Raw genomic sequence first — 13748 nt, 5'->3', positions numbered from 1 at the left:
TGCACTCAGAGGAACCTGAGAGGTACCCCCTGAAAAACCTACCAACTGCAAGTGTGTTGCCTGCCTGGCCTTAACCACTCTAGCCACCATAGACACGTTGGGGTTCTGACCTCCTAGGGTGAGAGTCCACGCTCTCGAAGGGCAGAAAAAAAGCCTGCTCTGGACGGAGATGTTGACACTCCCTCCCTGCAGGATGTACATTCTTTCAAAGGCCTAGCAGCCTTTTCTATGCAACCAAGGTCTCTCCAGAAGGCAGAGATGACCACCCCGCCCCTTCCTGACCCCACTTCTTGACGGCAAGACAGGCAGCAAAAATAATAAGATAGAAGGTGTGCTCACATCATCCCAGTCCCTCTCCTAAGGTGGACAGATTTCCCCATCTTGTTTTGGACGGAATTAGCATTCTAGGGCCATTTCCCACCTGAAGTGGTCATATAGAGGGTGTAGTCACCCTAAAGGTAGGCAACCCCTTGGCTACTACCTGGCACTCCCCTTAACACCTCCGAGTTTAGTATTTAGGTGAAACCCCCAAACGCAAGAACTCAGACTTGATGGATCAAGAGAAGAAGATCAAAGAGTCACTGCCTGGCAAGAACAGCAGAATAGCTGAGTACATTTGGTGTGAAACCTTGCCTGCTCGCAACTCTCTTGACAGTCTCCACAGAGTGACATGTCCTGCAAGCTTGAGAACTACCAAAGCCTTGGGTAGCCTGCCAGCACCTCGAAAATTGCCACCAGTCTCCCTTGGAGTAGAGGGTCACTTAGGTGCTGCAGGCAGGGCACAGGGGGGCTTCTTGGCCAAGCCACCAACTGGGTGAAGGTGAGGGCCGCCTGCTGGTCGTTGCTGCACCAGTGATCGGTTTCTCGCAGGCCTGGGGGCTGCGGGTGGAGTGCTTCTCCAGGCGATGGATATCATCGTCCTGGGCAGTAGTGGTCCAGGCGGTCCTCTCGATTCCTTCTGTAGGCGTCGTCCTGGGGTTCTAGAGAGGTCGGCCCAGGGTGGACATGTTGTCGGAATCACCTGGGGGTGCTCTCTGGGTAGTTGGTTCTCCGGACACAGGCCAGGGGCGTCGGGTGCAGAGTAGTTGGGACTCATGCTTCTTGAGTGAGGAGGGAGTCCCTTTAAAGATGGATGTCTTTTCTTCTGGTTGGGCAGAGACACTGCCCACAAGAGTTCTTGGTCCTCTGTGATGCAGGCAGTCTCTTGGAGGCTTTTCAGGGGTCGCTGGTCCTGTAGAATGCGCTGCATCTCGGTTGCAGAGTCTTTGAAGCAGGAGACAGGCCGGTAGGGCTGGGGCCAAGTCAGTTGTCGTCTCCTTCTCTTCTTTGCGGGGTTTTCAGCTCAGCAGTCCTTCTTGTAGGGTCATCAGGAATCTGAAGAGCTGGGTTCAGGGCAGCCCCTAAATATTGAATTTAGGGGTGTGTTGGGATCACAGGGCAGTAGCCAATGGCTACTGTCCTTGAGGGTGGCTACACCTTCCTTGTGCTCCCTCCCTTTGGGGAGGGGAGCACACCCCTATCCCTATTGGGCCAAATCCTCCAAAACAAGATGGAGGATTTTCCAAGGATGGGGTCACTTCAGCTCTGATCACATTAGGGGTGGACCTGGCTGAGGGGTTGACTCCTCCTTGTTTTTCTCATTATCCCTCCGGACTTGCCACCAAAAAGTGAGGCTCGTCCGGGCGGCAGGCATCTCCACTGGCTGGAGTGCCCTGGGGCATTGTAACACTTTGAGGCTCACCACCAGGTGTTACAGTTCCTGCAAGGGGAGGTGTGAAGCACCTCCACCCAGGACAGGCTTTGTTTCTGGCCACAGAGTGCACAAAGGCACTCACCCCATGTGGTCAGAAACTTGTCTGAAAGTGGCAGGCTGGCACAGACCGGTCAGTCACACACTAGCGGTAGAGCTAACATACAGGGGGCATCTCTTAAGATCATCTGGCATCAGTGTGGGATTATTTTGCTGAGAAGTTTGATACCAAACTTCCCAGTATTCAGTGTAGCCATTATGGAACTGTGGAGTTTGTTTTGACAAACTCCCAGACCATATACTCAGTATGGTTACCCTGCACTTACAATGTCCAAGAATGGTCTTAGACACTGTAGGGGCAATGCAGCTATGCCCTCACCTGTGGTATAGTGCACCCGGCCTTAGGGCTGTAAGGCCTGCTAGAGGGGTGACTTTCCTATGCCACAGACAGTGTTTTGTGGGCATGGCACTCTGAGAGGTGTGCCATATCGACTTAGTCTTTTTCTCCCCACCAGCACACACAAGCTGCAAGGCAGTGTGCATGTGCTGAGTGAGTGGTGCCTAGGGTGGCATAATACATGCTGCAGCCCTTAGAGACCTTCCATGTCTACAGGGCCCTTGGTACCAGGGGTACTTTTTACAAGGGACTTAACTGTGGGCAAGGGCTGTGCCAATTGTTGGACCAAAGGTACAGTTTTTGGAAAAGAACACTGGTGTTGGGGCCTGGTTAGAAGGGTCCAAGCATTGTTTCAATCAAAGTAGGCATCAACACTAGGCAAAAAGTGGGGGGTAACCATGCCAAGAGTGACATTTTCCTAAATTTGCCACACAAAAGAGAGCTTTAGTATTATCTACTTTTGCCTCTGTAAACCAATTGGGGATCCACTGACCTCTCTGCGTGGTGTACTTATTTTTAGTGCACCTTATAGAGAGCCAGCTTCCTACCCTGAGCAGGCATCATCTTGCCTATCACGAGTGACTTCTGCTGCCCGAGGTTGCTCTGGGTGACTTTGCACCCATTCGATCTGTTTGCTGCTGCCATGTATGCTCAAAGTCCAGTGTTTTGTGCCCTGGTGTTCCCTCTTCATTGCTCTCTAGGAGTCATGTTCCACCTTCAGTGGTACTCTAGCCACCTTAGTGCATTCTTGTCTCTCCTGCTGATTCCACAGGAGAGACCGATCCCAGCTCATCTTCATAACCTTGGATTGGGCACCTTTGCTCTTTAGCTTAGTACCCCGAATTGTTGGGTCTAAGCATCTGACTATCACTTGGGTTGTTTCTTTGAGTGTACTAGCTTTCCTAAAAGTATGGCGGATATCTGCAACTCTATTTCAACAGTCTACACCTCTCTGCAGGGAGATTGAACGGATTGATCTGACTGGTCTTTGAACTTCCATCTGAGGTGGTGGATACAATTTATGGCTGCTTCACCCACAAAGTCAATCTAATCTCGTTGTGGGTCAATATTTGTGACCTGGTGTGAGGATAGACATGTGAGTCCTCTTCAAGTGAATCAGTTGGATGTTCCTTTGCTTGTTTTGTCTCTGGCCTAGCAAGTCTATGATGTGGGCACAGTTAGAGGTTATCTGTGGCCCCTCTGGTCTTTCTTGATTTGCCTGATCAGGCCTCTTTATTCAAGTCACCCCGCGGGATGCGTTTCTCAAAAAGGAATCCATACATATTTCCCCTACTCCTTTTATTATGCGACAGTGGGGCCTTAATTTAGTCCTCCACTTTTTTAATGTGTGCAACGTTAAAGCCTATGAACAGTTGCACCCTGAGAATTTTGACCCTGAACACAGTTTTTTTTCTCATTGTCATCACTTCAGCATGTGGTCACTGAATTTGTCTGCATTATCTGTTCAACCACCATATATCCATTTTCCCTTACAAGTTGATCTATCAGACTTGAGCATCCATTCTTCCGAAAGTTCCTAAAGTGTGTCCCCTTGTCAAGCGGGGCAGGCCATCACACGTCTCACATTTTTCTCTATGCCAACATAAATGTTTGTAGACAGAGCGAATATGCTTTGCCCTTGTTTTGCTTGCAGGAGATTATTTTCCCCAAAAATGACCTTTCAGTCTTGATAATGTGTTTCTTCCTCTACAGCTGAGTAAAAAAGCCCTTCCCAAGATTTTCTTTCACTAAGCACAAGTGATTCTGATTTCCAAAGAATGGGCTTATGGACCCTGGTATTGAGATCTTCGTGGTCTGAGTCTAGCCTTTTCTTCACTACTTCCTCTGAGGGATAATCTGTTATGTCAAAACGATGGCACCCTTGAAATGTTGGCATTTGATGGTTATTACATTCCTCAAAGAGTTTGTGAAGTGGTTAGTGGCCCAAATTCAGTGCGAGCAACTAATTTTAGTTGGTGGTCTGTATAAGCTGCTTGGTATAGTTGTTTTCCATGCACAATCTCTAGATGCAGATGGTTCCTTGTCTACAATTTTGTCCATCATTTCTGTGAAAATGGGCATAGTGTAAATACAACTATAGGTTATTTAGCTGAAATATCCACTTGTGTGTTGCAGGACTCATTTTCAAAAACTTCTTATAGGCTTTTTGAGGCCTGAAATAAAGAGGATCCCCCAGAACAATTTATTGTTCTGAATTGCATTTAAATTTAATGTTGACATACCTACTTGTCGTTGGATAATTTTCACTCATGTAGTCTTCAATTTCTTTCATGGTCTGCTACCAATGATTAAGGAGTGGCACAATGATATGACATACTGCAGAACACAGTCAGACACTTACCATGAGTTAATTCCAATATGCAGCCGCCAGAGGGATATTTGGGGGCCTTACCAAGCTTACTTATGTGGAACTGACGCAGAAGAGCAGGCTGAGAGGAAGTCTAGAATGTGACAAGGGGTAGTCCAATCCTAAGTGCCCCACCTTTGTGGGGGTCTTACTCCTGAATGAGAAGCTTGCCCTATGATGTACCTCTACCCCAACATATCCCTGGTGTCCTACACCAAATGCTAAAAGTGCTTGATATAAAGTCCAGTGCTCATAGGTGTACTTGTGCTGTAAACTTCACAGGTTTGGGAATACAATGCTGAAAATACACCTTGTAATAGTATGCCCAGCCAAAATATGGACACCCTGTAAATCGGAATAATGTTTACTCACTGATGTCCTGCCTGTTACAATTGTATGTACAGCCAAACCACTGTAATGTACGTTGACTATCGATTGACTATCGCTATATGTTTGTTAAAAACATTTTTTTTTAGTGTCTTTCATTGAGTGTAGCCTTTTTGGTTGCAATTACTTTGGTCAGGAAGGCTATTGTATTTTGTGTCCTGTTTTTTCTTTCATTTGTTGTTTTTCAGAAAAATAAGCCAGTGCAGCAGTTGTTAGCCTTCCTTTTTCCGATTTCCACATCGCATTCTATATTTTTACCTGTTTCCTTTCCTCGGCCTCAACTTTCTAAAGATAAAGACACTTAAAACAGACTCGACTTCAGAATGGTCTGAGTTTTTATATCCAGTGGGCCTCTGTGACCCGAAAGGATGACAGCCTCTTTTCAAGGACAAATTGGTATCTACAGTTACGAAGCAGATGATTTCTTGATGGATTTCACTGGCGGAAGAGTTAATATAAGCTAGCTGGGAAATCTACTCTAAGGAGTGTGAAGATCATTACACAAAGGGTGTGGCTGTGACTTTGAGGGATGTTCAGGTGCAGTCGATTTGTAATGCTGCTACTGGTCTTCATTCTTTCTCCAAACTCTATTGCCTTGAAATGGAGTGTAGGTCTCCATTGCAATTTGGTAGGATAGTTTTATAGTCCATTTGATCTAAACTTGACTTCTTCCTTACCATTCCTCCTGTTGTATGGGGATGTGCCTTTCAGAGTGTGGAAGTTAGTTATCTGCGGATGTTAAGTCATTTGAAGAACAAGTTACGTAAACTTCTGTAACAGTCTTTCTGATGGATGTGATTACTCCTCCACATTACGTACACCCTTAGAACATGAAGCTATTTGGTATTTAACTTTTTCTGCTCCAACTTTTTATGTCCGTATGACATTGCAGGTGTGGAAAATAAATGGAACTGGTGTCACTGACACACAGTGCATCTTATATAGCTTTCAGCTCTTCACTTCAGGTAGAGTTGCAGAATAACAATTTTTGCCATTTCCAGTGATGCCATGATGGTGCGAGCTATAGAAGAAGTTACCAGACACAGTCTAGTGTTAGGAAGTGGTTTCAAGTAAATAATCTGGAAGAATATCCATATCCATCAGAGAGAACGTTATTGAAGACAAGCAAATAGAACTTCTATGCTTTACATGATCAGTCTCACAAATAGTGTATTAATATTGTGATATGTCTATAAAATATGTAGTCATTATCTTCTGTATGCTCTTTTTTCTTTAGTTGCACTAAGAAAAATAGATGCCAGTTATCATCTTTCCATGGATAGATATAATCCGCAACCTGAAATTTTACAAAAGTCTCCACAAACTGTAGATCTTCAACCAAAACCACTATTTGTTGACACACCTTCAAAGCTGCAGATTGGAGAAGTATCTCATAAACCTCAATTGGGAGAACTGCCCCCAAAACCTGGAGAACTACCCCCAAAGCCCCAGCTTGGAGATTTACCACCCAAACCACTACTTGGGGATTTACCTCCAAAGCCACAAATAAAGGATCTTCCGCCAAAACCACAGCTAGGTGACGCAACATCAAAAACGCAAGTAGGAGAAATATCACTGAAGACTCATATGTCAGACTTGCATCACAAACCTCAGCCAGCAGACCTTTCTCCAAATAAGCCGACAAGCGAGTCCATTCAGAGGCAGATATCTGAAGATTCCAGTGATGGAGCACCTCCGCTTCCAGAGACTCCGGTACCCCTTCCCAGAAAAATTAATACGGTACGTATACATTATAAATTTCAAGACAACCAACATAATGGACCTCACAAAAAAAATTGTTAAAGTACTTGTTTTTTTTTTTTTAGATTAAGCACCATAAAAATGTTTGTTACGTATATATATATATATATCAGATGCTGTCTGGAACGATTCGGGGTGATCCATCAAGCGGGGGCCCAGAAAAAGAGGGGGGTCCCAAAAATGTGTTTTCTCCATATTAATGATTAATGTCCATCACGATTTTAAACACCGCCAGCTCCCCGGGGCTTCATTTCAATAGTATACGAGGGGTCACATGTCAGTGCACCCCACCCCGATCCCCCCAAGAAGGTGTGACCCTGCTCACAGAGATGCGGGCAGGGAACAAGAGGAAACAATTGCTCTCACAGACAGGGAGCTGCATGTTTAGCAGCTCTCTGTCTGTGACAGCAATGCCTGCTCCTGCAGGAGGCGGGGAGATGACTGGAACCACGGGGCCTTCAGGTTAACCTGCGGTCCCCAACGATGGTGACTGGGGGGCACCCCCTCCCAAATAATATATTAAGGCGGGCCCTAGGGGAGGGGTTCCCCGGGGCAGAAATCTGGGGGGGGGGTTTGGGGCAGTATTCGCTGCAGGCACGACAGTGGTTGGATTAACGTATAGTAATGAAAACTACCTTACATTAAAAAAAAATTGAAATTCACTGAAAACACCATAGGTTACAGGGCCATTATAGGTGAAAAATGTAATTTCAAAAACCTTAGAAGTTCACTTAAAAAAACAAAGGTTACAGGGAGATTATATTAGGTCCTGAATTTACTTGCACAAAAACATAGAAATTCAGCAGTTATAGTTATTTCAGGTAGCTATAACTTGCCCACTTGCCAAGCACTGCTAATTACCCCAGATATTACAGCACTCAGGACAACTTTTATAACAACAATAAAAATATCAGTGAAAGGTTAGAAATTTAATTAATGAAGTAAAAACTCTGCATGAAGAGGGCACGAGTTATAGTTACCTTAGGCCGCAAGCGATAGTTAAATAACTAACTGTTGAATTTCTAAGGTTTTGTGCGAGTATAAATTCCGGACCTACCTATAACATCCCTGTAACCTTTGTGTTTTTTACGTGAATGCGTGTGTCCATATATATATATATTGAAAGGCTCCTGCTGTTCTTCCTGCGCTCGCCTAGCGAGGTTGGTGCTCCATAATGGGCGCATTTCAATATTTCACCAAATAAAGTTCAGACGCTGGCACTCCAAGCAACTATAATGTTTATTTAGACCAAAAAAAATCTTTGTCAAAATTTAACATTTTCTAATTTCACATACAAAAACAGGACAACGCGTTTCAACCATCACGGTCTTCTTCATTGGCACAAAAAGAAAGAAAAATTCAAACTCACCATGGCCCCTCCTACTCTAAATATATAATCCCTTACTAGTCATAAACATAAAAGAAATTTTTTAAAAATGTGTTTCTCTCTTCCTCCTTCTTTTTCTCTTTTCCTTATTTTTTCTACCTTCTTTCTCCTTTCCTCCCTTAAATAAAACCTACAGTATATACATAATTTGCAAAATTACCACATAAAAATAATATAATGATCTAAACACTACTTTAGCAACATTTCAATTCAATTTCCAAATTGTAAACAAACATCATAACGATCCATATTGTTTGTACGATGGCCACATTTACAAAAAAAAAGATAATCATCAAATCATATAAGGTTAAAGTGATGCTATAGTTAGGTGTTGAAGTAAAGTAAAAACTAACATTTTAAAATTAAAATAATCTGAAGTTCACCAGTTCTAGTTTACTGAGCTAGTTAACTTGAGCCACTGCCATGACTGCTTATGACCTCATGTTACCTCACTCTTGTTAATTGACATCATCACCAATGACATGATTCAGTCATTGTAAAACCATCCTATAGGGTTTGTGGGCTTGAAGTAATTCAATATGCTACATCTATTTACAATTTTCCATTTACCTTAATTAAATTATCCACTTAAAGACTTCTTATGACCTGCAGTGTTTAGTTAAGAGGTTGACAGGTGTACGTTTGCTACTGTAAAGACGCCTTCTGTGAGTCTCTATGGACAGCATTCTATAATTTAGTTAAATACATACACCAAGTGGCATACAACCTTAGAGCCATGCTTATGACACAGGTATGAGATAAACCACCCTAAAGCAAGCCACCCCTACTTTCTACGGTATTCAGTAATATGAGTTTCTGGAAATAAGCATGCACATCTTAATGAACATATCTATAATCGCTGTATTACAACTACTTAACATGGGAACATGCCTAGATATCCACTGGTGGTTAATGTGTTGTCAAAAGCCGCTTTAACCTTTCTCACTGTTTTTTTTTTCTTTTTTTTTTTAACAGGCATTCAAACATACCTCTGCAACCCACACTAGGTGTGTGCCCTTACCTTATTTCACATGGAGTATGTGTTCCATCCCAAGCTTTAGTGATTTGTAAATGGTGCACCATATAACTTTGCACAAAAATACACAATTACACTTGTCTCCAGGGCTTATGGTGTTTCCATTGACCCCTATGCGCTGGACTGCTGCTGTCACCGGGGGTGAGTCCCGGCAACGTTTTCCTTTTGGGGGCGGAGCTGAGCCCCTTTAAAGATTTGATTGCGCTCCCGCCTCGCGGGACGCGCTGGACTGTTGCTGTCACTGGGGGTGACTCCCAGCAACGTTTTCCTTTTGGGGGCGGAGCTGAGCCCCTTTAAAGATTTGATCGCGGGAGGCGCAGGAGCGGCGCCCGGGCGAAGCCTTGGCCAAGGGCAGGCACGTCCTTCACCCGTCATCGCCAGGAAGAGGCTGAGCTGGCCCCCCCTTCAATCCTTTTTTCTGGGGCCCCGGTGAATGGGATAGAATCGTGAAATAGTGCTGATAGAAGGAGGAGTTTCTGTTATCTTAGGTATTTGAGACGTTTTCTTAGACACTCCGTGTCCTGTTAACTCATATGTGTACCAGGAGACTGTGAGGGTTATAGGATCACAACTTTTGGGATTTTTTGTGGCAGGAAGCCGTGACTAGCCCTTCCCATCATGACAGGAGTTGCATAAAATTCAGCCTTACCTTAGGTTAGCATTGGGTATTGGACTCTATAAGGAAGGGAAAAAACATAAGGTATTCAGTTTTTCTTTCTTTTTAATTAAGGATTAGCTTGCCCTGATGGGGAAACGTAAAGGAGACTGTGGAAGGAGGGGCCCCATCTAGGAGCCCCCCCCCCAACCAGGCTGATAACTAGCTATCTTACCTCCTTGATGGGCGTCATTGAGTCGGAGATAGGGAAGGTGGAAGCTACTTTAGAGTCATCCCTCGAGAAAATAGGGAAGGGTGAGGTGGAAGAAAGGACTCCCTATGTAAAATCTCCATTAACCAAGACAAGGACAGGGAAGCCTTGTGTAATAATGGATAAGGATCCTCAAGTTGACTTAATTACTTCCATGACCTCCGAGAGTCCACCTCCAAAAAAAAGCAGGCAAGTGATCTCTCCTCATGTTATAGTCCCCTCTTCAGATCCAGCCTTGTCCCCTGTAAAATCTTATGCGCCTGAAAAGGACCTAGTAGGAATGGAGAAGAGAAAGGGGAAACTACAATCCAACATATTAAAAAGAACTATGGGAAAACAGACAAGAGACCGTAAGACCTCGGAGCTCTTTAATGACTATCTTAGCCATATTGAGAATCAACTCAGGGATATAAAAAAGTTATGTTCTTTGGTTCTGGAGAAAGTGGCTGTTCTTGAGGAGAAGGTTGACTTTATAGCAATGACAATGGACCCACCACCACTGAGGGTAGAATCTCAGACCAACCATACTGACTCTGTGCACGCACCAGCCCCGGTTACTTTGTCATACCAAAAACATAGGCCGAATCCCGCCAAGAATCTAGCTTCTAAGCCCTTGAATCTAGTGGCAATACAAAATTCTACAAATGTACAATCCCAGTGTGGAACAGATAAGCGGGAGGATTCTGAGGGCCAGGTGTCTATAAGAACTCTTACCCAAGGATCCCGCCGGCATGTGTTCCCTATATTTTAATTCTGGAAAATGTCCCTATATTAGGAAACTCACATCACGAGTCTCATGCATCATTGTTAAATAAAGTGACGCACTGGGTAGGAAAGTTTTCGGGGAGGAGGGTGGATTTCTGCAAGGACATTTTAAATGTAAGAAGGGTCCCATGGGTTGGCTTATCCCCCAAGTCTTCACAAGTGGATTGCATAATTATAACCTTTAGGAGCCCCTGGATAGTCAATGCCTTGCATCACCATTTTTCAACTATAATGCTACCCGCAAGGTCTATAAGAGTACAACAACTATCCAAGTTTATTCTCTCTTCACCCAAGCCCTGTTCATCTGATTTAAATCACTCTGGAAAACAGAATCTTAGCCATCTTGGTGTCTCTAAACCGCTCGATACCGCCCTGATGCTGTCTAACAGATTTGAGCCCCTGGTTTCTTTAGAGCAGTTAGACTGACCACTAGCAACTGGGTCACCCTTACAGGGGACTCCGGAGATAAATACATTGCACCAGTCCTTTCTGCAATCTAAGGGAGCCTCTGATATATATGATATACATGATATGACAGTTTCTGGGATTATTTCTTGGAATGTGGCAGGATTAAAATAAAAAATGGGAAACCTTGATTGGCTAAAAATAGTGACAGAAAACCTTTGTATTTGTTGCCAAGAGACCTGGCTTATAGAGCCTCCATATATTAATGGTTATACCACGTATAGTGTCCCTGCAATTAAGACCTCCGTGGGTAGGGCTAAGGGAGGTCTGGTTATTTTTGTATCAGTAATGGCAAAGGGGGTGGATGTGCGCGTTGTGGGTACATCCCCTTTTTTCTTGGCTTTAATTTTGAAATTATCTGAGCCGTTTGATATATTGCTGATTAACTATTATAACAATATCTTTGACAGCTCGGACACTAGTGTAGTTGGTAACCTGGAGACGACAATACACAAGGCAATGAATACTAGTAAAAAGGACCTAAGAATAATATGGGTTGGTGATTTTAATGCTCATTTGTGTGAACCAGAGTATTTAGACTGTTGTGGGCTCCTCGATGAAAACAATTGTCCTATTCAGCACTTTAAACATTCCCCCTTATGGGAATGCTCTCAACCGTGTGATAACAGCTACCTCTCTGCCTTTTCCTATATCAGTCTCAGAGGGGGTACCGACGTTTATAAGAGGAGATTCTCACACCATAATTGATTTTATTATTTATTCCAGAGAATTAACCCCCTTTGTCTGGCAGTTTAGGGTGACGCCAACCTGTATTAGTGATCACAACCCTCTAACTATTGAAATAAACTTGGGTTTGGAGAGTGACTCGAGAATAGAGAAACGACATCCAGATATGAAGTTTTCAGCCCGAACAGGTTTTACAATCAAATGGGGGAAAATAGACAGTAACAGCTTTTTTAAAGATTTAATGCTGAATAAATGGACAGATGGTATGACAACTTTGAGTGAAGATATGCCCCCCCACGAAATAGTCTATGCTTTCTCTTCTTTAACAAAGTATATGGCTGAAAAATACAGTGCCCTGGCACTAATAAAATACAAGGCCCTCGATGGTTCAATCATGCGTGCACCCTATCCCTAACAAATCTAAAGAAAATAACTAATGCATCTCCTTAAGATCGACAAGCAATCAAAATTGCAAGAAAGAGGTATAAGGAAGCACTGGCTATTAGGAAGGCCGAACTAAGCGAGTCTGCATGGGAGGAACTGATAGAAGCAAGCAAAAATAAAAAATAAAGATAAAATTTCATTTTGGCGTGTGGTCAACTCTCCATTGTTGAACGATAAGCATGAAATGACTATGCATACTGTCATTCCAACTCAAACCTGGGTGGAATATTTTTCAAAAACTTTTGCAATGGAGAACAATGTCCAACAAGATGATACGAATTGCCTTATGACAATAGAAAATGCTTCGATCAGTGTGGCTTTTAGTAATACTATAAGTGTAGCTGACGTAAAACAGGCTATTCAAGACTGTCCTCCTGAGAAAGCCCCTGGCCCAGACAAAATTCCTGCTGATTTATACAAAGCGCTTCCCGACTTTTGGGGGCCATTGCTCACCAACGTTTTGAGATCTGTTATGACAGGCCCACTAGTAGATACTTGGAGAGAGACAATTATTGTCCCGGTTTTCAAGAAGGGGGATAGGGCAGATCCTTTATGCTATCAACCAATTTCTCTGTTGGACAGTTCAGTTAAAATTTTAGGTCGAGTGATGTTAATTAAATTGGAAAACTGGGCTACTGAATCTAACTGTCTTTCAGAAGTGCAATTTGGCTTTCGACCCGGGTTGGGTGAAGTAGAACAAACATTCAACCGGACTCCTATAGTCCAAAAATATATACGAAAGTCAAAAAGGGGTGTGTACATTTAGCATTTATGGACTTGTCTTGTGCTTTGGACACAGTCAATAGAGAGAAACTGTGGACGGTCATGTTAAATATGGGGGTGGACAAAGATATAATTGTCCTACTTAGCAGACTTCATGCTTGTACATCGGCTCAAGTTCATTACTCTCAGGAGGTTGGTTTAACAGAGAAGTTCCCCTCACTGAATGGGGTTAGACAGGGTTGTGTGCTGGCCCCCTTTCTTTTTCTTCTTTATATAAATGGGCTAGAGAGATTTCTCTGCGAATTGGGGAAGGATCTGCCAATTATTAATAACTCCCCAATTCCAGTATTATTGTATGCGGATGACGCTGTACTCATTGCAAGGACAGCAAATGGTCTTCAGATTTTATTGAATGCTTTTAATACATTCATGGGAAATCTTGGTCTTAAAATTAATAGATCTAAGTCGTTTGTGATGACGACTGGGCCAAAGCTAGCAAAAACTGAAAAAATTGTTATGGACGGGGAAGAAATACTTAAGGTCCCACATTTTACGTACCTGGGGGTTCCCATTGATGTAGATTTTAATTGGAACTTTTTAGTAAATATACGTTCAATACAATTTCAGAAAGCTATAGAAGCAGTTTTTAGATTTGCGAAAACGTTGCGACACAAATCTGTAAAAGAGATGATGATTGTCTTCAGCAGCAAAT

The 13748-nt window shown here is 43.3% G+C and overlaps 1 protein-coding gene across 6 annotated transcripts in view; it reads left to right on the top strand.

The window, feature by feature from the left end:
* The window catches only part of ASAP1 (ArfGAP with SH3 domain, ankyrin repeat and PH domain 1), a 1537410-nt gene that overhangs the window by 1452979 nt on the left and 70683 nt on the right, over positions 1 to 13748 (top strand). For all 6 annotated transcript variants that reach the window (XM_069220757.1, XM_069220758.1, XM_069220756.1 and 3 more), the window contains one exon: positions 6140 to 6642. In XM_069220757.1, coding sequence (XP_069076858.1) covers positions 6140 to 6642 — 503 coding nt within the window. The remainder of the gene's footprint in view (positions 1 to 6139; positions 6643 to 13748) is intronic.

Source organism: Pleurodeles waltl, chromosome 2_2 (genome assembly GCF_031143425.1).
Source record: "Pleurodeles waltl isolate 20211129_DDA chromosome 2_2, aPleWal1.hap1.20221129, whole genome shotgun sequence".
Classification (NCBI taxonomy): domain Eukaryota; kingdom Metazoa; phylum Chordata; class Amphibia; order Caudata; family Salamandridae; genus Pleurodeles; species Pleurodeles waltl.
This window is presented reverse-complemented; position numbering and strand designations above follow the sequence as displayed.